General features: G+C 46.0%; 2 protein-coding genes across 6 annotated transcripts in view; both read right to left on the bottom strand.

Annotated features, from left to right (window-relative positions):
• The window catches only part of Psmd2 (proteasome 26S subunit, non-ATPase 2), a 10,891-nt gene extending 2,062 nt beyond the window's left edge, over positions 1–8,829 (bottom strand). Inside the window, exons 1-16 of the mRNA XM_008831287.2 lie at positions 8,636–8,829; positions 8,164–8,220; positions 7,694–7,858; positions 6,107–6,228; positions 5,717–5,941; positions 5,355–5,513; positions 5,057–5,201; positions 4,814–4,874; positions 4,445–4,591; positions 4,206–4,312; positions 3,882–4,009; positions 3,049–3,136; positions 1,273–1,435; positions 1,046–1,147; positions 585–730; positions 253–336 (exon numbers count right to left, since the gene is read on the bottom strand). Of these exons, the coding sequence (XP_008829509.1) occupies positions 253–336; positions 585–730; positions 1,046–1,147; positions 1,273–1,435; positions 3,049–3,136; positions 3,882–4,009; positions 4,206–4,312; positions 4,445–4,591; positions 4,814–4,874; positions 5,057–5,201; positions 5,355–5,513; positions 5,717–5,941; positions 6,107–6,228; positions 7,694–7,858; positions 8,164–8,220; positions 8,636–8,770 (2,034 nt within the window). The 5' untranslated portion in view covers positions 8,771–8,829. The remainder of the gene's footprint in view (positions 1–252; positions 337–584; positions 731–1,045; positions 1,148–1,272; positions 1,436–3,048; positions 3,137–3,881; positions 4,010–4,205; positions 4,313–4,444; positions 4,592–4,813; positions 4,875–5,056; positions 5,202–5,354; positions 5,514–5,716; positions 5,942–6,106; positions 6,229–7,693; positions 7,859–8,163; positions 8,221–8,635) is intronic.
• A 7,391-nt stretch (positions 8,830–16,220) lies between these two features.
• LOC103732651 (endothelin-converting enzyme 2) overlaps positions 16,221–25,067 on the bottom strand; it is a 37,216-nt gene continuing 28,369 nt past the window's right edge. For 4 of the 5 annotated variants that reach the window (XM_008831285.3, XM_008831282.1, XM_008831283.1 and 1 more), the window contains 11 exons: positions 24,161–24,303; positions 23,670–23,784; positions 22,018–22,128; positions 19,796–19,894; positions 19,619–19,696; positions 18,851–18,954; positions 18,572–18,682; positions 18,379–18,446; positions 18,010–18,200; positions 17,824–17,919; positions 16,221–17,145 (listed from right to left, as the gene is read on the bottom strand). In XM_008831285.3, the coding sequence (XP_008829507.1) occupies positions 16,969–17,145; positions 17,824–17,919; positions 18,010–18,200; positions 18,379–18,446; positions 18,572–18,682; positions 18,851–18,954; positions 19,619–19,696; positions 19,796–19,894; positions 22,018–22,128; positions 23,670–23,784; positions 24,161–24,303 (1,293 nt within the window). In that variant the 3' untranslated portion in view covers positions 16,221–16,968. The remainder of the gene's footprint in view (positions 17,146–17,823; positions 17,920–18,009; positions 18,201–18,378; positions 18,447–18,571; positions 18,683–18,850; positions 18,955–19,618; positions 19,697–19,795; positions 19,895–22,017; positions 22,129–23,669; positions 23,785–24,160; positions 24,304–25,067) is intronic. The other variant, XM_029562630.1, reaches the window with a different exon arrangement.

Genomic DNA, 25,067 nt, shown 5'->3' with positions numbered 1-25,067 from the left:
ACACACACACACACACACACACACACACACACACACACACAGAGTTCAATTATAGGAATAAGCTGATATGTCAATGGCACAGCTCCTTACCAAGAAAACATACCAGGGAACCCTAAGTCATCAAAATTAGCATATTCCAGGGCTAAAGTATAGCTCAGAGGTAAATCATGTGTCAGGCATGCACAAGGTCATGGGTTCAATTCCCAGTACACACACACCCCCATATTCTGGTCTTCCCTGTGCTATACTCACCAAATGACCAAAGGTTCGTAGTGCCATTTCTGCACCAATCTCTTCCCCCATAGCAATAAGTGCAATCCCCAAAACAGCTACTCCCTGCGATTCAAGAGGTAGAACCCAGTAAGTTCCAGGAAAAAAAATAAGTCAACCTTGACTTCAGACTCCAGGGAAAAGTCATCCTGTAGGGGAACACCTTGCCCTTCATGGACAGAACTCAGTGTCCTGCCATTTTGATACATGTCAATACCTGGGGGAAGGAGAAGTCTAAAGCAGGTAAACCCAGCTGCCCCTCTCATTTCTCTATGCCTGTCTCTTCTCAGAGTGCCTACTGCCTCCACCCTGACCTGATGTGCTCCCATGTCAGCAGGGGCTTCCTTCTTGTCTTTGTCCTTCTTGTCCTTCTTGTCTTTGTCCTCCTCCTTTTCCTTGGAGTCAAAGTGCTCACTACAAATGTGGAGGAGCTGCTGCACCTTCAGCACATTCCCAGAGCCTGCAGCAGTAAGTAAGGGATAAAAATGAGATGTCAGCCGAGCGTGGTGGCACACACCTGTAGTCCCAGCACTTGGGAGGCAGAGGCAGGCGGATCTCTGTGAGTTCAAGGCCAGCCTGGTCTACATAGTAAGTTCCAGGACAGCTGGGGCTACAGGGAGACCCTGCTTCAAAAAGACAAAAAAAAAAAATGAGAGAAGGTGTCAAGCAAAAGCATACTTTGTATGAGTAAAGCAGATCAGAATAAAAGTCAGGAGAAACCCAAGAAGATGACCAAGAGAGCAGAGTTGCTGAGAAGCAGAACAGTGACACAGACCTGCATAGGCACATACATCCACAAGAGTGTTGGCAAAACTGCGGAACGGCTCCGACACAACCTCCAGTGCAGCCAGGATCGCCTCGATAGCCTCACCCTTCCCTACAGGGCACATTCAAAAGGGTCAGAGAACACTAGCTTATATCCAGCTCAGTCTGACACATAAAACTGTCCTTGTTATCCACAATTACTGTTGGTCCTTTGGTCAAATAGGTATCTCCCCTCACCCAGGTGATTGAGGCCCAGGCCAAGAGGAAGCCAACGGGCATAGGTGTCCTTGAGCTCAGTCTCTGACTTCTCCATGATGGTCTGAAGGATGGTAGAAGTGACATCTCCATTGCAGGATCCCACTGCTATCATTCCACAAGCTAGAGCTGTCACACCAGCCACCTAGAAATAAGAAAATCAGCATTATACAGATTTTTTCCCCCCTCTGAGACAGCGTCTCACTATATAGCCCCAATTGGCTTAGAACATGCAATGCAGACCAGGCTGGCCTTGAACTCACAGATATCTGCCTCTATCTCTGAGTGTTAGAATTAAAGGGATGTGCTACCATGCCCAGCCACAGTAAGAAACTAAAATGCTTGCTTACATTTTTTTCAGTCAAGAGTCAATTCTTATAGTCCACTGTAGGTTATCCTCCCTAACTACACTGGGTAATAACTGAATGCTGAAAACATTCACTGAAGACATAAATGCTAACCACTATGCAAAACACTTTGCATTCTCTTTTAAAAGTTTTATTGTATTAATTTGTCTGTTTCATGTCTGTACATGTGTGTGCACTATGGCACATGCATGGAAGTAAGAGGACAACTTGCAAGAATCAGTTCTCTCCTTCCACCAGGTGGGTCCTGGGGATAGAACTCAGGTTATCAGCCTTGGTGGCATCTTTAGCAGCTCAGCCATCTTCAACAGCCCCAGTTTTGCATACAAACATTTAATCCACAGCTCCATAAAACAGGTAAGAAAAATGAAGCCTAAAGAAATTAAGTTACTTGTCCACTATCACATTGCTTATAAGCAGCAAAATTTGAACTTAGATCTTTTTTCTCTAAAATTTCTGCTCTTAGCCACCATACAGTATTTATCACTAAATAACTCTGCACGAGTAAGAACCTTTTAGATAATGACTAAAGTGAGAATCACTGCTGTGGCTTAGATTTAGAATGTCCCCAAATCCATGTGTCAGAAGGCTTAGACCTCAGAGGGGGCACTTTTGGGAAGTGGTGGAAACTAAGAGGTGGGACCCACTAGGGGGTCTTTTAAGTCATTAGGGGAGTGACCCTTTCAGGGATAACAGAAAAGAAAAAGAAAGGGAAAACAAACAAATCTCCCCGGGGGGGGGGGGGGGAGGACGGGACACCTCGGTTCCTTCTCTCTTTGCTTTCTGGATTTGTTGTTGTTGTTGTTCTACCACGTGATTCCAACCATGATGTGCTGCTTCACCCAAAGCAATGGGTCTGTCTGACCATGAACCAGAACTTCTAAAACCATGAGCATCTATTTAGAAGTTGGTATTTTGTCATAGTGACAGTAAGCTGGCCAACATAATCACCAACCCTAAACTTCATTGAGTCACCCCTCCCTATAGTCTAAGTAACTCCTCTGAGGTTTCAGAAGCTGGAACCAAATACCAAAATAACTCAATACCAAATGCTTTAGCCTCAATCCCAAGTTCCATCTGGGCCAAAAATTGCAGTCTGTTCTCCTTTCTCCCTCTCCCCCACTTTTTTGGGGGGCTAGGATTGATATGGGGGGTCTTATTCTATAGCCCAGAGTAAGGTGGGCCTGGAACCCAAAGCAATCCTCCTGCCTCAACCTCCCAAGTACTGGGATGCTAGGCATAAGCCATTATATACAACTTCAAATTCTAGTTCTAAAGAGATTTTTATTAAAGTGTCCTCTAACACCAAAATACGTAACGCGCATGTGCAGTCCCCCCTCAAGTGCACACCTCCCCCTCCCCTTACATTTTCCACTAGATGTTAATGACTCACCTCCATGCTGGACTTGGAATCTCCCATCACAGGCAGCAATAATGTTAGAACATCTTCACGATTTGAGCCAGCATAGGCCAAGCCAAGCCTGAAAAAGTCAAGAGAGGTAATCCCCAACACATACTCAAGGACAGAACCAGAAAGGAACAAAAAGAAGACTGGTCACCAACACACTGCCACATCAACAAACATTCACAAGAGCCAAATAGCGCCATGGTACACAGCAGTCTTTGTTAAGAGAAAGGCAACAAAAGGCTCAGATTCCTATTCTTTTTTAAAATTTTATTTTTTGGTCTTTTTGAGACAGGGTCTGTCTCCCTGTAGCCCCAGCTGGCCCGGAACTCACTATGTAGACCAAGCTGGGCTTGAACTCAGAGATCAGACTGACTCTGCTGGGATTAAAGGCATGCACTACCACACCTGACTCAGATTCCTACTCTTAAGAACTTCGCACTAATAGAAAGCAAGAAAAGCAATCTTAGAAAGGCAAAAAAATTTTTACCATACAAAAAAATAAGAAGATCCCAGGCCAGGTCTGGTGGAGCACACCTTTAATCCCAGCACTCAGGAGGCAGAGGCAGAGGCAGAGGCAGGCAGATCTCTGTGAGTTCAAGGCCAGCCTGGTCTACATAGTGAGTTCCAGGACAGCTGGGGCTACAGGGAGACCCTATCTCAAAAAGACCCCCCCAAAAAAAAGAAATCCCAGCACTTGGGAGGCAGAGGCAGGTGGATCTTTGTGAGTTCGAGGCCAGCCTGATCGTTCCAGGACAGCTGCTGGGGCTACAGGGAGACCCTGTCTCAAAAAGACCAAAAAAAAAAAGAGATAGTCTTACCCGAAGATTGAACCAAGTCTCATGGTATTGCTGTTATGGAGAACATAGTCTGAAAGTAGAGCCAGGGCAGGATCACACTCATTCCGGACTCCAGAGTTCACGATACCACAGGCAAGGAGAGCGCCTGACTGCAAAGAGCAAGCAGACTCTTTACTTGGAATATTCTACTCTCTTTACTACAAAGAGTATAGCATGGGCCTCTCTGTGGCACCTACCTTATCTGGTAAAAAACTAGATATGCCTCATCAGTAACAAGAGAGCACTACTAAGCACTAGAACATGGGAAGATCAAGTCCCTAGTCAGTAAGCTTTGCCCAGACTAACCTTGATGTAGTCCTCAGAGGAGTAAAGGTACTTGTCAATCTGGGTGAGGCCACCGTCCACATCCCATAACAGAATCATGCCAAGGGAAGCAGCAGCACTCAACATTCCTATGACACGGAAAAATCTATCAGCATTCAAAGGGCCTACCCTAAGAAAACTTACAGAAAACTCCCCAAGGAACTGTACTGTGGCTCCTTGTCAGGGAACATTTGACTTTAGAGCAAAACAGAAAATTATACCATGGTCCTTGTTCTTGTAAAGCCATTTGTTGCCATCATCAGTCAGCAGTTTGTCTTGACCAAAGGCTGCATTCACAAAGCCATTCACAAAAGAGGAGGCCAGGTTCATGCGGGCAGAGTCCACCTGAGAGCCACTGCCACCAAACCCTGCACAAGGAAGAAAGGAGAGGCAGTTTAGCAGACAAGAAAGGAACAGAGCACAGTAGACAGTCACTGGTTTTAAGGTGGCCCCTTAGGATCATCTATGCCCCAAACAGTGAGGTGGACAAAAAGTTCTAAGTTCTCTAGGATAAGCAGGTTAGCCAAGCATCATTTTCAATACAGCAGGAACAATCAATAATCCTCCAATTCCCAGTCAGGGTTACTCACTATTATTCTCTAGGTGGGTTTTGTAGATGTCATCAGGCACCTTGGGCTCCATGATGTCCAGCTGAAGAGAAGTCAAAGGGTCACAACTGCTTCCCCAGTATTCCCCTAGCTGTCCCTTCTGCTATCCCACTGAATAGCAACTTTAACCAGGGAAGAGTCTAGTGAGAGGCATTAGTCAGGGAGGTAAAATGACAGGTACAATTTCAACCAAAAAGCTTTGAGGGAAAAAGCAGAGAATCTTACCTCCCGAGCTAAGGCCAAGAAGTTGCTGTTGAGTTGCACATTGGACATGATTTCTGTCAGGTCTTCATACTCCTCTACATCTTCGCTCAGTTCCAGGAATACTCCATGTCGGCCGAGCATGAATGCCATTTGCTTCTGTACTACCCTGTGGGAGAAAGCCATCATACCAGCTCACCTTCATCGACTATGGGAAGAGGAAAGCCTCTTATACCCGAACCAGAAACTGTTGTCTCCACTTTTCACACAGACACTCCTGCACAAGCTTCTCTCTTCCTTTGCCCGCTTCTTCTCTACATACACATCCTTGCAGGAGGTGAAAATGTCTTCTACCAGTTCCATGTCATTGAGCATCAATGCCAATCTCAGAGCTTCAGGGAAACGGCTAAATTTTCGGAACACACCCAAGGCACAACGCAGTAGGGCAGAGTTCTCAGGCTCTGGTACATAATTCACACAACTACAAAGGTAAAGGTAATATTCAGTAAGTCTTATTCATTTAACTGATGTAATTCACTTACCCAAATACATACTAAATACCTAGTATATAACCAGCAGTATGCTACATTCTAGGGTAATTAAGGAGAAACAAAGTCTCAGTCCTCAAGAAATTCTGGGAGAAGAGGTATAAGCCTGCTACCCACCTCTACCACACTCACTTACCTGGTGAGATAGAGGCAGACCTTTGAGTATGCGTTTTCATCTATGTCCTTCTCCAGCATGTCTACCTGCTCAATTTCCATGAGCAAGTCACAAGCTTCATGCTCTGCATTGTGAGCCATATTGTAAGGAACAATCTCCTTCACCAGGGTCAGGAGTGGTTCCCGCTGTGCTTTCTCTGCATCATCCAGTTCTTGCCACTCCTTAGCCACTTCTCCTGCCAGGTGCCTATGGACAAACCATTAGGAAAGCACAGTTTTGAGGAAGCAGATTCCTATGAGTCAAGGAATTCAGTGTCTAGGGAATGCAATACCTTAATAGTCTAAAACAGTACTCCAAAAACAGAACTGCACCTCAAAGTCCCTTCAGAGTCCCAAGAAGAAAACATCCTACCTGACATACTCATGACCCCATGATGCCAATTCCTCCTGGGAGCCCACTAGCCGGTATTTGAGGCACTCACGCTCACCACTCATGGTCATGGCCAAAACAGAGATGATGTCAGCAGCAAAACGCTGTAAGGAAACCAGTCATTTGAGGTCAAACCCAACAGTCAAAGGGAAAGGATGGGTGATATTACAGAATCAGATCACTATCCCCAAAATTCACTACATACCTTAAAATTTCCATGTGATCTAAACTAAGCCTCACAAAACACCCTAAAATTGGTGTTGCTATTTCCCTCTTAAACCAACATAGGTAAAGGATGACAAACAAAGTAGGAATGCAAAGAAAAACAGAGGCACTCAATTTTAAGAGATGGTGGGCCTCATTAGGTTGCCTAGGCTAGCCTCAACTTCCTGGACTAAAGAGACTCTGTACCTGGGACTAGAGGTCGACACCCAGCATAAATTTATATTGCAATAATAAATTATTGAAAGGTTTTATTAAAAAATTACCCATAATCTAGAAAGATGACTATAGCTCATATACAGAAGAAAGCTGACGTAGGAGGTCAAGGACAAAAGCAGGTCAGTTAGGAGGCTATTTAATAATCTAGTAAGAACTAAAGATTTCTGGATTAGGGCTATACCAATAGGGAAAAAAGGGGGTTGAATTGTGGTTATTTCTTTGGCAATAAAAGAAAAAGATGTACATGGGACAGAAGAAAAAAGTTAAATATAAGTTAGAAAGGCAGGCAAGTTCATGCCTGTAATCCCAGCACTCCACAGACTTAGGCAGGACGATTGTCACAAATTCAAGCCCAACCTGGGCGTCAGTGTTAGGCTCTATCTCAAAAACAAAACAACAAAACAAAAATATTAGAGGGACTGGAGAGATGGTTCAGTGTTAAGAGCACTTGCTGAACAATCATGAGGACCAGCATTCATATTCCAGCACCCATGTAACAAGCCAGGCATCCTGCAAATACCTAGAACTCCAGCTCCAAAGGATCTGATGCCCCCCTCTCTCCTCCATGAATGCACAGGAATGCGCAACACCATATACATGCACATACACTCAACACAGACATAAAATAATTTTTAAAATGTAAATTAGAAATAGATCGGCATTCGGGAAGCAGGGGCAGGCAGATCTCTTGTGAATTTAAGGTCAGCCTGGTCTACATAGTGAGTTCCAGAACAGCTGGGGCTACAGGGAGACCCAGCTTTTTTGGTCTCAAAGGACCAAAAAAAGATCATGCTAGCTAGGCATGGTGGTGCATGCCTTTCATTCCAGCACTCAGAGACAGAAGCAAGCAGAACTCTTTTGAGTTCAAGGTGGCCAAAGCTACATAGTAAGATTCTGTCTCAATAACAGACAGACAGACAGATAATGCTAAGAAAATCTCAAGGTCCAATGTAAATAACAAATATCTGATAAGTTCATCTCCTGCCAGCATTTGGGGGATATTTTGACTATGATGGGCTCTTTAGCTAGATCAAGTATCAAGTCTGCTAGGCTTCCAGTGACTTGTGAGTCCTGCTGTCTAGCAGAAAAGGAGTTCCTCAACTAGACCACCACCATATTCTGAATTACCTTATTCTCCCCAGGGGCCATATTCTCATAGATTTCCTTCAGTTTGCCATAATGTGGACGCAGAAATTTGAGAGGCTTGGGTACAGAAGTCATGGAAGTTGTAGAAGAACGAATCTGCCTTCTCAGTTCCTCCAAAGCTGGCCGGTACAGGGATGTATCCTTCTCCTAATGAGGAGATGTTAGGACTAGACCGAAAGACGTCACATTCCTTTAGATCATAACCCAGGCATTTTTAACCAACACTTTCTGCAAGGACATAACTGTCCTCTTACTCAATGATTCCCCAACTCCAACAAACTGCCTGGCACAAATAGCCCCATCCAAATATCCTGTTACTCTTTTTCCTCACACTATCCTCATACTGACCTTCATAGAGTCCATCTCATATCATAGTTGCCTCAAAATGGAATAAAGCAAACAAGTGGGAAATATCTAAATATACACCTGCTCACGGTAACATGGTGACTCACCCGGAGTCGCTCCACAAGCATCTCCAGTTCATCTTGAAGTTGTTTGTCTTCCTCAGACTGGAGGGTTGGGGGGAAAAAAGCTTATCAGGAGAAGGAACCCCAATCACATTCTCCTCCCATTCACCATGGGACACGTGGAGAGTGGGCTTGCTTCCTTGGGAAGCGCCAGACGGACATGAAAAGGGAGTGGGACGGGGAGCAGCCTTGGTGGAAAGAGTGTAGCTTCTGAACCAGGCTCTGCTTGAAAACCGTTTTAGGAAATGAGGATGGCAATGACCCTTGAGAGCCCACCTCAGGAGGTGCTGTGGACCGCGGAGGCTGCGGTGCGAAATAGAGACTGGGAGGCAGAGGCAGGGTCTCCCCATTCTGTCTCCCGGGTGCGGTGGGCCGTTGGGAGTCAGGCCCATGGCCTTCGGGGCCAGCAGTGACTCAGCCCAAGGCCTGCTCCCCGGCTCCCGGGGCTGCACCTCACCAACTCCTGCTCTTTGTCCTTGTCCCCGGCATCCCGCCGCTCCTTGCCGCTCAACTTTTCGTCCGCGCCGCCGGGGGTCGTCGTTGCGGACTGCTGGGACTGCACGGGCACCTTGTCCCGTCCACCCTCCTCCATCTCTGCCACCACTGCCGGTCTGCTGCGCACGCACCTGCTCGCACCGCCCCTTTTCCCACAGGGCCTCGCGCGTTGCCCGCGGCGCCCCTCCTCCTGCGGACCGGAAGCTCCTGGCAGAGCCCGCGCCCATGAGTGCCGCCCTCAGAGGCCGGTGGGGAACTACAGTTCCCGGCTTCCCGCGCGGTGGTGTTAGCGTGGCGCCTGCGTGTGAGGAGGCTGCGGAAGAGTACTGCGCGAGCCTAGAATTCTAGCTTTTCTCGCCCGCGTGTCGTTTGAACACCGGGGTGGCTGAAATACAGTGACACCCCAGCAGGTCGCATGGCGCGACAAACAGACAAGATTCTTGAACTCTGGGACGCTTGATAGCGGTTTGTGTGACGTCGGTGTAATCTGTATCTTGTCGTAAACTGCTGTGGAATAGCAACTGCAAAACATTCCCCCCAGGTGGAGAGTGCCCCATACTACCTGAAGCTTTATTTTCTTTTTTATCTGTTTATTTGGCTTCTTTCGAGACAGAGTCTGGGGTAACCGAACCTGGTTTCAAACTCGCTGTGTAGCAGAGAATGACTTTAAACCTCCTGATCTCTTGCCTCCATCCACCTCGGTAGTGCTGAGATTACAGGCATGAGCTACCAAATTCCAGGGTTAACGATCATTTTTAAAGCCTATCACTTTTCCACTCAGTGGTTGGATTCTAGGGAGACCCTTCCATTTCCTTTGCCAATGACTTCCCCGGCCCTGATCTTTGGCAGAGGTTGGACCGTCTGTAGCTGTCTATTCTATCTCTGCTAACAGTGTCCATAACAATTCCGTGCTTTCTTTACTCATCTGTAGAGAGATTTCTACCAATCTCCTGTTTCTATCAGATCTTTTTTTTTTTTTTCCGTATAGACCAGTAGCATACCAATCACTACCGTGGAGATGAGTTGGCTGTTGTGCCATAAAAGTCTGTTAAACCAGCTGGTGACCCCAGTTGAAGTGTTTTATGAAAAGTTGTTAGCTGTTTCCATTTTTTATAGGTTTAAAGTGTTTTGAAATAACTTGGGAGGAGGAGACGGGCAAGCTACTTAACCTCTTTCAGCCTGTTTTGTGTCTATCTGATTGTATTAAAAGTTTCTCATGTAAATTGTTTAAAGACTGAAATGAGGCCTGGTGTGGTGGCGCATGCCTTTAGTCCCAGCACTTGGGAGGCAAAGGCAGGCGGATCTTTGTTGAGTTCAAGGCCAGCCTGGTATACATAGTGAGTTCAGGTCAGCTGGGACTACAGGGAGACCCTGTCTCAAAAAGAAAAAAAATGAATGAAATGAAGGGCGAGGCATATGGAGCCTGCCTGTAATCCTAGCAGCTTCTGAGGCTGAGGCAGGTAGATGTGCTGAGCTGTAAATCTATAAATTTCATGGATGACTCTACTCATCTGAGAATCAGTCACCTCACACTCATTAGTCAGTCATCCAGCAGCACACAGCCTTGTTTCCATTAGGTTGCCATTTTCTTTGTATGGTAATTTTCAAACAGTCAAATGCAAAAAAACTGTTAACTCCAGAACTAACAACAGATGTGATAAATTTTGTTTTTGAGACAAGGTCTCACTATGTTACCCTGGCTGGTCTACAACTTGCTATGTAGACTGGGCTGGCCTCAAACTCACAGAGATCAGCCTGCCTCTGCTGCTCCTCCTCCCAAGTTTTTTCAAAACACTTTAAACCTACAAAAAAATGAAAACAGCCAACAACTTTTCATAAAACACTTCAACTGGGAGGAGGAGACTTGAGCAAGCTACCTAATTTCTTTCAGCCTATTTTCTGCCTGACTTAAGTTTTGGATGACTATAAAAAACATGTCCTGCCCCTTCAAGTGAATTGGCCTTTTCACATTGCTATTCCATCTGCAAAGAATAATCTGTTTTCCACTAGTAAATTCTACCATCCTCTGAGCTCCAGTTTACTATCACCTGTTTAGGATGCTTTTCCTTTCCTGCCTCTTCATTTCTTTCCTATTTTCCCATCATATAAGGCACATACCTCTCCCACCTTGGGCTCCAAGCTCTTGAAGGGCAAGAATCTCATCTTGGTGCCTTTAGTATCCAGCCTAATGACTGGCTCATGGTAGGTCTTGACACACATTTAACATGACTAAATAGCTTTGCACTGGTCTTCAGGTCATCTTTGCATACAATAATTCTCTCTCTCTCTCTCCCTCCCTCCTTCCCTCCCTCTGCCCCCAAAGCTAGGAATTAGAAAGCTATCAGTATTCTTCACTGGTGAATCATTATAGGCTCTGAAATTGTGCACATTTTTGTGAAGGATTCTCTTCCAGCCTGACATTGCCAGAGTTTTACAACATGGGTAAAATCATGTTTCTTGGCAGGCTACCTTACTGTGGATGGAAATTAGACTTCCAAGAGCTGAGGACTGAACCCAGGGCCTTTCGCTTGCTAGGCAAGCACTCTATTACTGAGCTAAATCCCCAACCCCATGATGGCCCAGTACTTGAACAATGATTGCTCTCGTATATCTATCTAGGAGCACAGTTGTTTATTTCCTCTTCTGCCTTAACATACCAGAACATGTCACAGAAGCATATTCATCAATTTGACAGGGCTACTGAGGATGAAGCTGACATCTGTCACTTGGGGTTCACCTTGTATTACCTTTGGAACCAAGTACCTGCTGAATGCTTAACAAACTATCTGGTTTAACTTCAGCTCACTGTGCACACAGGTTTCCTGTAGCTGCCTGGTTGTAGCAGTTGTCTGACCAGGGAGACCTGTGTTGCTGAAGATGCACCTGTTGTTGGTGAAGGTCCCACTCAGAATCCTGATTTGGCCAGAAGACAGCTTTCTGCATTTGGGTCTATTAGAAGATTAATTTGTGGTGATTAAGACCATCTGAGTTCCAAATATGTCTTTAATACAATTTGTCTTGTCTGCTATTGGAAGTCCTGGAATCTTTTCCCTTATTGTTCCCACTTGTAAAACAGAGACAATGGTGAAATCTTATAAATGGTTGTAGGCACTTAAGATGCTTTTTCTTTTGGGGAAATAGGGTCTCATGTATTCAGGCTGGCCTCAAACTCTTATGTATAGCTGAGGACGACCTTGAATTTCAGATCCTCCCATCTCAACCTCCCTAGTGCTGTGATAACAGGCATGTGCCACAGGGGCAGTACACATGGCACTAGGGATAGAACCTAGGGCATTTGCATGTTAGACAAACACTTTGCCAACTGAGCCCCAAGCCCATGGTAATATTTCAAAAATGCTTAGACCAGACCTAAAGAAAATGGGGACCCAGTAAATGAGAGCTGGAAATTATTCTTATTTGACATTTTGACTTTTTTGCAAGTATGAACTTTTTTTTTTTTTTGGTCTTTTGAGACAGGGTCTCCCTGTAGCCCCAGCTGGCCTGGAACTCACTATGTAGACCAGGCTGGCCTCGAACTTACAGAGATCTGCCTGCATCTACCTCCCAAGTGCTGGGACTAAAAGCATGAACCACCACACCTGGCCAGCAAATATGATCTTTTAAAAAAATTATGTATGGGGCTGCAGAGATGGCTCAGAGGTTAAGAGCACTGACTGCTCTTGCAGAGGACCCAGGTTCAATTCTCAGCACCCACAATGCGGCTATCAACCATCCTTAACTCCAGTTCCAGGGGAAACAGAAGCCCTCTTCTGACTGCTGCAGCATTGCACGACACAGGTGCACTCACATACATGCAGGCAATACACATACACATAGAATAAAAATAATTTTAAGAAAATTATATGTATGGATGTTTTGCCTGCATGCAACACATACATGCAATTCTCATGGAGGCCAGAAAAGGATATCAGATCCCTTGGAAATGGAATTAAAGGCAGTTGTGAGTCAACATGTGGGTGCTGAGAATCAAAACCTGGTCCTCTGCAAGAGTAGCTAGTGCTCTTAACTGCTCTAGCACCACAAATATGAACTTTTAATGCCATACTAGCCAGCAGATTTGGATTTAATTTTTTATTTTTTTAGTTTTTGGTCTTTTTCAGACAGCGTCTCCCTGTGGCCCCAGCTGGAATTCACTATGTAGACCAGGCTGGCCTTGGACTCACAGAGATCTGCCTCCCTGGATTAAAGGCAAGTGCTACCACGCCAGGCTCTGGACTTAAATTTTTTTTTCTCTTTTTTGAGACAGGGTCTCCCTGTGGCCCCAGCTGACCTGGAACACACTGTGTAGACCAGGCTGGCCTCGAACTCAGAGATCCACCTGCCCCTGCCTCCCAAGTACTAGGGTTAAAGGCATGTATACCACCACGCCTGGCTTGGATTTAAACTTTATTATTTATCTATATAATGCCTGTGTGTGTGTGTGTGTGTGTGTGTGTGTGCACATACATTTGAAAGTCAGGGGACAGCTTTGTGAAATCAGCTTTCTCCTTCCACCCATACATGGATTCTGGGTCTCAAACTCAGGATAACAGGCTTTCGTGACAAGTCCTTTTACGTGCTGAGCCATCTCACCAGCCCCTGGTCAGACAGGGTCTCACTATGTACCCTGGCTGAAGCTTGCTACATAGACCAGACTGGCCTCGATCCCATAGAGATCCACCTGCCTCTGCTTCCTAAGTGTTGGGATCAAAGGTGTGTGCCACCATGCTCCAGGCATTAGGGTCTTGAGTTGACCTCTGAAATTAGATGTCAAGAAGACAAAGCTTTAGTTAAGCCTCTTTGCTTGGTCATTATCCTTCTGACATTCTAAGTTGTTGTCTATTTGAGACATGGTCTCCCTGTACCCCCAGCTGACCTGGAACTTGATCTCAGAGAGATCCACCTGCGTCTGCCTCCCAAGTGCTAGAATTAAATGCATGCACCACCACTCCCGACTGCCGTTTAAGTCTTATTCACTGTGCAACAATCAAAATTCACACATTATTCGTTAGCATGTTTGGATTCTGCAAATGGGCAAGCACTCTACCACAGAGCTTTGGCTTCAGTCCTTTTGCTTTGAGACAGGGCTTCACTAAATTGTCCAGACTAGCCTCTGGTCTATAACCCTCCTGCTTCTGCCTCCTATATAGATGGAATTACAGGCCTGAATCACTATGCCTAGATTAAATTTGCTGCTTAAGGCACTAAAGCTTAAAATGGTCTCAGAAATCATCTTATCCAATCTACTTATTTTACAGACTGCTGAGGAACTAAGACCTGAAGAAGAGATGAGCCCTGCTTAGTGTCATACCCTAGTGGGTAACAGAGCAGAAGTCAGAACTAGACAGCTCTCCTCTTCCCAACATGCTTTTCCACCTGCCATGTAGTTGTGCTCTTAGAGGTTCAGACCATGCTTCCTCCTAGCTGTGGATTCCTTTTGGAGTATAACTTCTTGGTGAACAGCCAGCCCTGCATGTCCCCATATACAGCTCTCTACTGGGACAGCTTGGTCCCCTGAAAAGCTGAGTCAGGACACGGGCTATGAGACCCATGTTAGTGACATTCCTAAGGGGCCAGGGACCCCAGCATGATTCATAACAAGTACCTTCCAAAACTGACAAACGTCCCCTACTTGTGTGGAAGAGCACTGATGTGACAACTCTCTCCATTGTTTTGCCATAGTTCTCATTTTATGGATGAAGAAACAGATTTACAAAGATTAAGGAATAAATACAAACTCATAATTATCAGAGCCTCAATTTCAATTCAGGTTTCTTTTACTGTAGTAGTTAGGGCTAGATCTGTAATGTGGGACTAGAGCACTGATAGAAGAATATGGCAGCTGTGATTAGGTGAGCTTGTGAGGGTAAAAGTGAAATAGCAGAAGAGCCACCTAAGGGAGGAAACCGTTTTATTCATCTTTGTATCCCCAATACCTGATACATCCATTACTGGTGACCAATATATCTTTACAAAATAACTCTTAAAAACAAAAAAACCAGGCATAGTGGTGCACACATTAATTCCAGCACTTAGGAGGCAGAGGCAGGTGGATCTCTGTGAGTTTGAGGTCAGCCTGGTCTCCATAGTGAATTCCAGGCCAACTAGGGCTACATAGTGAAACCCTATCTCAATAAAAGAAAAAAGTAAATCTATGGGGCTTATTTGTGATGTGGCTCAGTTGGTAGAGTATTTGCCAAACATGCACAAAGCCATGGGTTCAATTCCCAGCACCACGTACAAGCAGGTATGGTTGTGCATATCTGTAATTCCAGCACTTGGGAGATAAAGACAAAAGGATTGGAAGTTCAAGGCCATCCAACTACACATCGTTAGAGGCCAGCCTGGGCTTCCTGAGACCCTATCTCCTATCTCAAAAATGATCCCCCCCAAAATAGAGGGGGTGTTGAGAGAGCTCAGCAGGTAAAGGCACTTGCTGCCAAGCCTGATGACTTGAACTCATTCCTGAGAACCAACATGGTGGAAGGAAAGAACCAACTCCTACAAGTTGTCCTCTGACCTCCACATGCACACCATGGCATGCACACACATGCATAAATAAATAAATAAATAGTTTTTAATGTCCAAAAAAGTAAATCTATGAATGCATAAATTAGTAAATGGTTGAATGAGTAAAGAAATGTGCCACTTAGCACAAGTTTCTGGAACCCAAGAGGTATTCGCTAAATAATTCTTTTTCTTGATCTAGAGGGAGAGACCATATTTGCTTGCAGTCTGTGCCTGCACTCAGTAGGCCTCGATGAGTGTATGCAGGTGAAATGACTGACTCTTAGGAGCTCTGAGACTTTGAGGCCATAAGAAAGCGCCAGTCTTAGTTGTAAGCAGAGACTCATGCTCAAGCTCCACAGAGTTAGTGTGGCCATAACCAGGGTTTCCTTACACTGTGAAATGAGTCACCCATCTTCCAGCTGACCTAATCTACCTGCTACCCAGATTCAGTCTCCGGTCAGCAGCATATGCAGTAGAGGTGAGCTGCAGATCCATCAACTGTAGAGCAGAGAATGTACTCTCTAACCAATTAAACTAGACCGCATTTTGCTTCTCCACCTTTTTTTTTTTAATCTATCTTTAAGCTTGGCATGGTAATGCACACCTTTAGTTCCAACACGTGGGAGGCAGGTGGATCTTTGTGAGTTCAAGGCCAGCCTGGTCTACATGGTGAGTTCAAGGGCAGCTCAAGGGCAGCCGAGGGCTACACAGTGAGACTCTGTCTCAAAACAAAGCAAAATAAAGATCCATTTTTATTTATGTATGAGTGTGTGTATGCCATTTGTGCAAGTGCCCATAAGCCTCCCAATGTGGGTGCTAGGAGCTGAACTCCAGTCCTTTGGAAGTATAGCAAGCACTCTTAACCACTAAACCATCTCTCCAGCTCTCTTTCTGTCTTAGGTTTCAAATCTCAGTCCCCTGTATCCAATGAGTATGTCAGTGTCTAAAGAGTTCCTGGTATATTGCAGTTGCTCAATAAATATTGGTGGAATAAGTAAATGAATAAGGAAAAAAGAGGACTGAAGGAAGAGACAGGCTGACTGATGCGGGTCTATTTATTGGCAGAGTCCTATAAGGCCAAGACCACACCCTCCCCACCCTCTTCCCTGCAAAAATAAGCTCTATCCTTCCTTTTCCCTGTTATATCTCTACTTTCCGTTTGGCCCAGGGAGAACCAGTCACGCCCTAAGACTTGTACCCTGAAACACAGAGAACCAGCACCCTCTATACATACACACTTCTCTAACCCCAGAGAGATGGGCAACAGAAGGACTATTCAAGCCCTTGCTTGGCCTTCCACTTCGAGTTCAGTTGCTCTGTCCATGAGGGGGTAAAAGCAATACTAGGAGTACCAGCACAAGGATATGGGTGGGGAGCAGCTCCTGAGGGTGGGATTAAAGGGAGCTGTGCTCATTCCCATAGGAGCACTGAGTGAGCCTGGGTGCAGATGGGAGGTACAGCCCCAGGCTTATGCCTATGGCTCCCAAACTGAAAGAGCTTGGAGTCAAAAGAGACAGACTCCTTTCTGTGGGAACTGGCACCCCTGCCTAGACTTCCTCCAGGCAGGGGGACACATGAAAGGATGTCACAGTGAATGGTGGGGGCTCTGCTGGAGGCAGGAGTACCCCCAAAGCAGAGGCACGATGTGGTGGTAGAGGGGAAGGGCTAAATTTCATGTCACTTACAGTGTTAAGAGACTGGACCCAGCCCAGCTCACCTCTGCTTGTTCCTAACTTGGAAGCCCCAGGCCCTGGCCACAGCTGGCCATTTCTCTCCCACCTGGGTCTACCACACCTCACATAGCTGCCCTGGGTTCATGGGGGAGCCGACAGGGCAGCCGAAGTGCCGCAGGAAGTCACGGGAGTTGGAGAGAGTGCCCAGCACGCGGAAACGGGCAGGGCTGTGGGGGTCGGTCACCAGCCCCTCGTGAGAGCTCTCTGGTGTGCGGACCGAGCACCACACCTGCGGGCCAGGACAGACACAGGGACATATGGTGTCTAGTGTGGAGCTGAGCTAAGCCATAGCCTCAGTTGCAGCAGAGCCATCTTGAGGTTAAAAACCACCACAGCACAGCCCCTGAGCTCAAGAGACCTCAAGGTCACTTCAGGAGACCAGCCAGATGTAAGGGAGGGGAACATGTCTGCCTCCCCATTTCCTTGAAGCCCTTCTGAAGAGACACTGGACACTGGGTAACCTGGCATGGGACAGGGCTGAGGGGAAAGGCAGAGCTACTTAAGGTTGCTTGCTATGGTGCAAAGTGCCTGGAAGAGGCCCTGCCTGGGTCTTACCTCTGCCACTCTATTCCTGAGTAGCCCTGAACAAGCCATTTTGTGACCCCAGGCTATAGTTTCTTGCTCCCCAGTTCCCCATGGGAACATGAAAGGATCAATTCCTCCTTCCATCTCTTCCCCACTTATGAAGGCAGCCCTGCCCTTTGAGATTTGTAAAGTCCTACTAAAGACTTCTCCCTCCTCAGGTTGCTTTCATGGGCTCTGGACACACAGCCTTCCAAATGCACTTCCCACATGCCAACTGTGGTCCCATTTCCCAGCCCCTTTCCTGCATGACCTGACTTCCTCTAATGACTTCCTTTGGAGGGAGTGGACAGGAGGCACACTCAGTTCTCCCAGGGGGCCATACCTGGGCAAATCCCACAAAGAAGAGCTGGTGGTTGGTAAGCCCCAGAGCAGGCAGCTGCTGCTCCTCCCCATGCTTCCTCAGCCATGCTTTGTAAGCCTGGGGGAAGAGTGGGCAGCACGTCTACCAGGGGCCTGCCCACTTCCCCCAGCATCCTTCTATACAGCCTGGGGGACCTCGGTCACTCACATTGTAAGCAGCCTTAAGGCCCCCATTATCAGCGATGTTCTCCCCCAGTGTCTGGCGGCCGTTGAGCCTCTCCCCATTGACTTGGTACTGGTTGTACTGTTCTTCCATGCAGGCTGTGTGGTTCTGGAAGGCTGCCAGTGACTCATTCTGCCACCAGGGACGCAGGTTCCCTTCTTTGTCATACTCACGCCCTGAGAGGAATTTATCTTTGCAACCCACCAATAGGACAACCCACCCCTGGGGGAACAGAGACCCAAGCAACCCTGGCCCACAGACTCCGGGGTCCCTAAAGTCTGCCCCCAACATCCCAAAGCCCTGCAGGAGCCACTAGAAATCTACACTGGTAGATACTGCTCTGTGGACCCCTACCTTGGTCATCAAAGGCATGTGTCAACTCATGGCCCATTACCACGCCAATGCCACCAAAGTTCAGGGCCCTGGTAGGAGGAGAATGCTGAATGAGGACATGGCAGAAGCATTTCTGAATCCCCCCTCCAGCTTTGCTCCCAGCTCACCCACAGGCCCAGGCCCCAGCACCCAGTCCCTTCTGCCTCAGACACACTTGGGGTGGTTGTGGGCATAGAAGGGGGCCTGCAGGATGCCAGCAGGGAAGACTATTTCATTCTTCGTTGGAAGGTAGTAAGCATTCACCGTCTGGGGGGTCATGCTCCACCTGGGGGAGGAAGAGGGAGGCTGAGGCTCCTTAATCTCTTCATGCCCCATCCCCAGCCCAGCAGTCCTGCTCTGCCTTCTACAAGGGTCTTATACTACTCTTTGACCCATCCTTGGAAACCTTGGTCTACCTCCCCTGCAGCCCCCATGTCTGGCCTCCCATTCTCACTGGTCTCGGCTGGGAGGTTTGCGGAGTTGATCAGCCATCACCTTAGCAGAGAAGTTGTATAGATTCAACATGTTTTGGAAAAAAGACTCTTCAGAGACTTCATACTGTGGGAATGGTGGGAGGAAGAGGGTAAATGAGAACATATTGGAGAAGACAATAGTCCCATCAGAACCTTCTAAGCCTCAGTTTCCTCAACTGCAAAATGGGAGCAAAACAGTTATTAAATAATTGACAGGTTTTAAAAAGTACCTATATGCCAGGCGTGGTGGTGCACGCCTGTAGTCCCAGCACTAAGAAGGCAGAGGCAGGCAGATCTCTGTGAGTTCAAGGCCAGCCTGGTCTACTTAGCGAGTTCCAGGCCAGCTGGGGCTACAGGGAGGCCCTGTTGCAAGAAGGAAATAAAAAAAAGTACCTATGTTGAAGGTACTGCATTTTTTACATATTACCTTCTTTTGTTCACTCTGTGAGGTGGCTACTATTAAAAGCTCCATTTTGCAGATGAAGAAACTAAAGCCCAAAGGTCTTGTCAAAGATTACATAGAAACATGATTGAATCAGGCTCAACTCCAAGTATCTGTTCACTCATTAATGATATATTGTACTGCCATCTGACCCATAGCCTGGCATAGAACCAATACTTAAGCAATGTTAAATACCCATGTCTACCTCTAGAAGCAACCAACAGATGCTTCCTTTCCTCTAGTATGTTTGAGCCAGGGAACAGTGGCCCCCATGGAGCTGGTCCGTGCTGTGAGCAAAGGTACTCACCCCATCATAAACATCATCCAGCTCTTTGGGCTCCAGGATGAAGTCCGGAAATCCAATCATGTCATAGATGGCATCTGCCTGTAGAGACCAAGGTAAGGGTTTCCCTCCATGCACTCAGCAAAACCGTGCCCTCTATCCCCACCTCAAGATGGCGCCCCAAACCCAGCCATGGCTCACTTTCTCCTTGGCTGCTAGCCGGGTCTTCTCATCCATCCAAACCAGCTCTCCCAATGCCTCCTCAAAAGCAGACCGGATCTCACTGATCATCCCCTCTGCCTGGAAGGGAGGGTCAGAAGTCAGTCTCAATCTGTACGTATTGCTTCCCTGTTCCCCTATCCACCCTGGGGTGCCATCTGGTCTATCCAGGGAGCCGTGGGATTATGATGTCACGAGGAAAGGCTGCACAGCAGGGAGAGCAAGAAGGAAGCACTATTGGTGAAAGGATTGCTGTCCTGGGCTTTTCTCTAATTAGTTAGATAAACATTTGAATTTGTAGCTAATTAAATTAATAACTTCATATACTAAACTGATTTTATCTGTTTATGAAAGAAATGCTTTAATCAAATTTGTAAAATTAAGAATTGAAGAAAATAGGGGCTGGAGAGATGGCTCAGTGGTTAAGAACATTGGCTGTTCTTGCAGAAGACCCAGTTTCAGTTCCCAGCACCCACAATGGCGGCTAACAACCATCCGTAACTCCAGTTCCAGGGGCTCCAATGTCCTCTTCTGACCTCTTCGGGCATTGCATGACATAGTTGCAATTACATACATACATGAAATTACATATATGAAGGCAATATGCTCATACACATAAAAATAATATTTTTTAAAATGTGTATGGCTTCAGGGTTAGGTGTCTAGTTTAGTGGTAGAACACTTGCCAAGCAGGTTAAAGGCTCTAGGTGCAACCCTTGGCATCACCATTTTTTTTTTAACTTAAAAAGTAAAGCCAGGGCTGGAGAGATGGCTCAGTGGTTAAGAACACTAGCTGTTCTTGCAGAAGAGCTGGGTTCGAATCCCAGCGCCCACATAGCAGCTAACAACTGTCCATAACTCCAGTTCCAAGGGATCCGACAGCCTCTTCTCTCCTCTGTGGGTATTGCACAATATGGGTGCACTTACCTACATGCAGGCAATACACGCATACACATAAAATTAAATAAAAAATAATTTCAAAAATTTTTTTTAAAAAGTAAAGCCAGGCATAATTGTGTATACCTATATTCTTGGCATAGTAGGCTGAGACAGGAGGATAGCAAGTTCAAGACTTCATAGTGAATTCCAAGGCAACCTGAGCTACATAGCAAGACTGTTTCAAAACACGTTTTTTCTTTTTTCTTTCTTTTTTTTTTTTTTTTCCTTTTTGAGACAGGGTCTCTCTGTAGCCTCTCTCGAACTCACTATGTAGACCAAGCTGGCCTTGAACTCACAGAGATCCACCTGCCTCTGCCTCCCAAGTGCTGGGATTAAAGGTGTTCACCACCACGCCCAGCTCAAAACATAATTTTAATAAATAATTTACCTTCAATTTAAAAGCTGCCTCATGGGGCTGGAGAGATGGCTCAGCAGTTAAGAGCACTGACTGCTCTTGCTAGAGGACCGTGTTTTTTAAAAAATATTTTATTTATTATTTTTAGTGTGTATGAGTATGTTGCCTGCATGTAGGTAAGTGCACCCGTGTCATGCAATGCCCTCGGAAGGCAGAAGAGGCCATTGGATCCCCCGGAACTGGAGTTATGGACAGCTGTTAGCTGCCATATAGGTGCTGGGAGTCAAACCCGGGTCCTCTGCAAGAGCATCCAGTGCTCTTAAAAAATATTTTATTTATTATTTTTAGTGTGTATGAGTATGTTGCCTGCATGTAGGTAAGTGCACCCGTGTCATGCAATGCCCTCGGAAGGCAGAAGAGGCCATTGGATCCCCCGGAACTGGAGTTATGGACAGCTGTTAGCTGCCATATAGGTGCTGGGAGTCAAACCCGGGTCCTCTGCAAGAGCATCCAGTGCTCTTAACTCCTGAGCCATCTCTCCAGCCCCATAAATAAAATATTTTTTAAAGAAAGGTGCCTCATACTCCGTCCTATTATTTATTTTTCCTTTACCCCAGCTTGTTTCATTTCTCCCTATTGTGAACAACAGTTCCACAAATATCCAGTGTTTAAGCACACCCATTATCATCTCTTAGTATTATATTTATAATTATATAGGTAATGTGAACTCAGTATAAAAGTTTGGAAAAATACAGAAAACTTTAAACAGCCAAAAATCTAAATCCTCGTAATCCCATCACCCAATTCGCTGTTCAGTGAATTTCCTTCCCAATTGTTCTAAATTGTACACACATATGTGGCCAACACATTTCAAATAAAGAGTAGTTTTAGAAGAAGCCCGAAGACTCACAATTTCTTTGCTTTGTCGGTCAAATGTGGCCTTCACAAAGAGGGAACCCAGAGCAAAGCCAAGGGCATCATCTGTATTGGAGATGCAGGTCTGCCACCTCGGTGTGCAGGACTGTAAAGGGAGAAAGATGCAGGTCTGCCACCTCGGTGTGCAGGACTGTAAAGGGACAACCCTGACACAGTTCTGTCCTCTAGTCTGAAGGCCTTTATCTCTGGGACTAGGCCTTCTCAGCTGGACAACTGAGACTTGGGCTTGGGGTGCCATTTCTCCTTCAGACTCTAGGAAAAATGAAAGGCAATATCTCGAACTATGCCAACCCCAGAAGCAAAACCAGCAGAAGAGTCATATGTGCTGCCCATTCTATTCCCAGCACTTTTGTCTTGTGTTCCTAATATGCTCCCCAGGAGTTCAGAAGTTTCTTTTTTATTATGTTTATTTAGTCCACCACATGACCTGGGAATTGAACTCAGGTCATCAGGCTTAGTTGGAAGTGCTTTTACCAGCTGTTCTGAGCCATCTTGCCAGCCCAAGTCCAGAAGTTTCTTTGTTCAGCTCTACAATTCAAGTTTATACCCAGTCAGTCCACTATACCAGAAACTTGGGCATCATCCCAGCTTCCTCTGTTGCCTCCCAATTCAATCTATCACTAGTTTTTACTAACTTGACTTCATCAGCTCTTGTCTAGCCTGCCCCATTTCTCTATCCTATAACACTGTCATCATTTGTCTGAACATTTCAGTTGCCTCCTGACTGAACACTCTGACTCCATTCTAATACTCCATCCCTTGTTCCTCCCCTCTATCATCCACTTAGATGACAGAAAGATAACCTAATACGTAGCTTAACTATTGTACTGCTCTTCAGTGTAACTCCCAGGGTTCTCCTCTATGAAATAATCGATGTCAGACTTCATAACATAACTGCCAAGTCCCTTCATGGATGTCCCATGCCTATGTTATCAAATTCAGCCTCTGCAGCCCTGTTGTCAAGGTCCTACCAGAACTTGTGCAAATCTACCAAGCTCCTTGAGGTCTCTTGGAATTTGTATGTGCATTTCTTATGCCTGGAATGCCTTTTTCCCCTGCTTTTTCAGGGAGCTCATTCCTGTTCAAATGACACCTTCTTAGAAAAAATATTTCCTGATACCTTCCCCATTGTCCCTACATAGAGTGTGCTGTCTCAACCACTGTTCTGACACAAAGGAAGTTTTTCACACATTGCGAACACTTATCATCCCCCAAATATATGCATTTGCTTAGCCGTTTACTCCCCATACTTAATGGAGCATCTTAAATTGAAGAACAGTATCTGATCTTCTTCACCATCATCATCAAAACTGAGTACCTACATAAACCACACACAAGTACCAGTGTTTCACTTACATTAACTCAGCTAATCCTCAAGACAGCCTTGCAAGTTATTCCTATTTTACAGACCAGGAAATGGAGAGTCACAGAAACTAGCCAACATACCCAAGGTGCCATAAGGCTAAAATATGAAGGCGCTGAGATCAGAACCCATGGCAGCTTGATTCCAAATTCTGTGTTTCATACCATTTGCCCATGTGCCAATGAAGCAAATGTGCCTGACATATTACAGGCAGGCAGCATCAACTAGGTTGGGTGGAAAGGGAACAGAGAAAGAGAACCTACCTTCTTGGTGCCATAGAGGGTCTCCAGCAGCTTCTCCTGGGCAGACTCAAATCGCTGATCTAGGCTTGAGGTTGTCTTCTGTACCAGGTTCCAGATTAGATAATTGTTCAGGATGCTGTTTCCACACCAGAAAATAAGGAAAGGCATGTGGCACACCTTTTCCCTCCTCCAACCTGTCCCCAGGACCATGCAGGCCAGAAGTCCTGAAAGGTGCATGGGGAAACTGTCTAAGAGTGTCTCTCTTACTCCAGATCCACTTGCCCACAGACGTCAGCTTGGAGCAAGGTGTAGGAATAAAGGTCACAAATGGACACTCTGAAACTCTGCCCAGAGGAAGAGCCTACAGACATTCTACTTTGAAGTTTGGAAGGTCCAGGGCCTTATCACTCAGTCTGTGTACCACTTCACTGTGCCTAGTCCTGAGAGATCTCCATAGAGCCCTAAATGCCCTCCACCATCAGCACTGTGCCCCCCACCCAATCTCATCATACCTTGGTTCTGTGCGGTTGATGAGCTCTGATACCTGCTGCAAATACTCAGTCCCATATACCACCACGGGTTCAGAGTCACCTAGCTCCAACGGTGATAACAAGAAAGAAAGGAACTCAAGCCAATCCATGGATGGCGCCAGAGTCTGAAAATAAAAAAATCTTCAGATTTCCAACAGACAGCCTGGCCCCCAGTGATTTGCAATAGCCTGGGAATCCTTCCCATTGCCACAGCAACAGCTGCTGGCTGCTTGAGGACCCCTCCTGCAATAAACCCCTTTTCAGGCCTGTATGCCCTTCAGTCTGGGAGCTCAACTCCTTATACAAGGAAAGTCACTATGTGTGATACTCAGCTTGGATACAGAAATCCAAATATTTTCATAAAAGTTGATAAAATGTCACTTCCCCAACACTTCCCACATATCTGGCCTCCTAGAACCTCCCTTTCCCTAACCTCTCCATAATTCAATATCAAAAGGCCTGGCATAGCAGGGGCCCCAAGAGACACTTCCCATATCCACTCTGATTATTTTGTGGACATGTCTTTAAGTTGTTTTACTTTGTTTTGTTTTGTTTGTTTGCTTGCTTGAGAGTTTCATACTATAACCCAGGCTGGCCTTGAACTCACAGCAATCCACCTGCCTTAGCCTCCCAAGTTTTGGGGTTACAGGTATGAACCATCATGCTTGGCTAAACATTTTTAAAACAATCTTTCCATGTTCCCCAGACAACAAGAAAGAAACCAAAGGATGGTCTTGAGAGGGGTGGCTTAAAATGCTTACTATTTTTCTTTCTAGGATAGTAACAATGCATCTAGAAAGTTCAGAAAAGCAAGGAAAGGACTGGTTGCCTCAGGAATGTAGGGAAACTGGTGGTCTGGATCAGGGGCTGGCCACTCCCAAATGTCTCC

Source organism: Nannospalax galili, unplaced genomic scaffold, assembly GCF_000622305.1.
Source record: "Nannospalax galili isolate Female #2095 unplaced genomic scaffold, S.galili_v1.0 scaffold315, whole genome shotgun sequence".
Taxonomy (NCBI): Eukaryota; Metazoa; Chordata; class Mammalia; order Rodentia; family Spalacidae; genus Nannospalax; species Nannospalax galili.
Note: the sequence above shows the minus strand (reverse complement) of the source record. Positions and strands in the feature narration are given on the sequence as shown.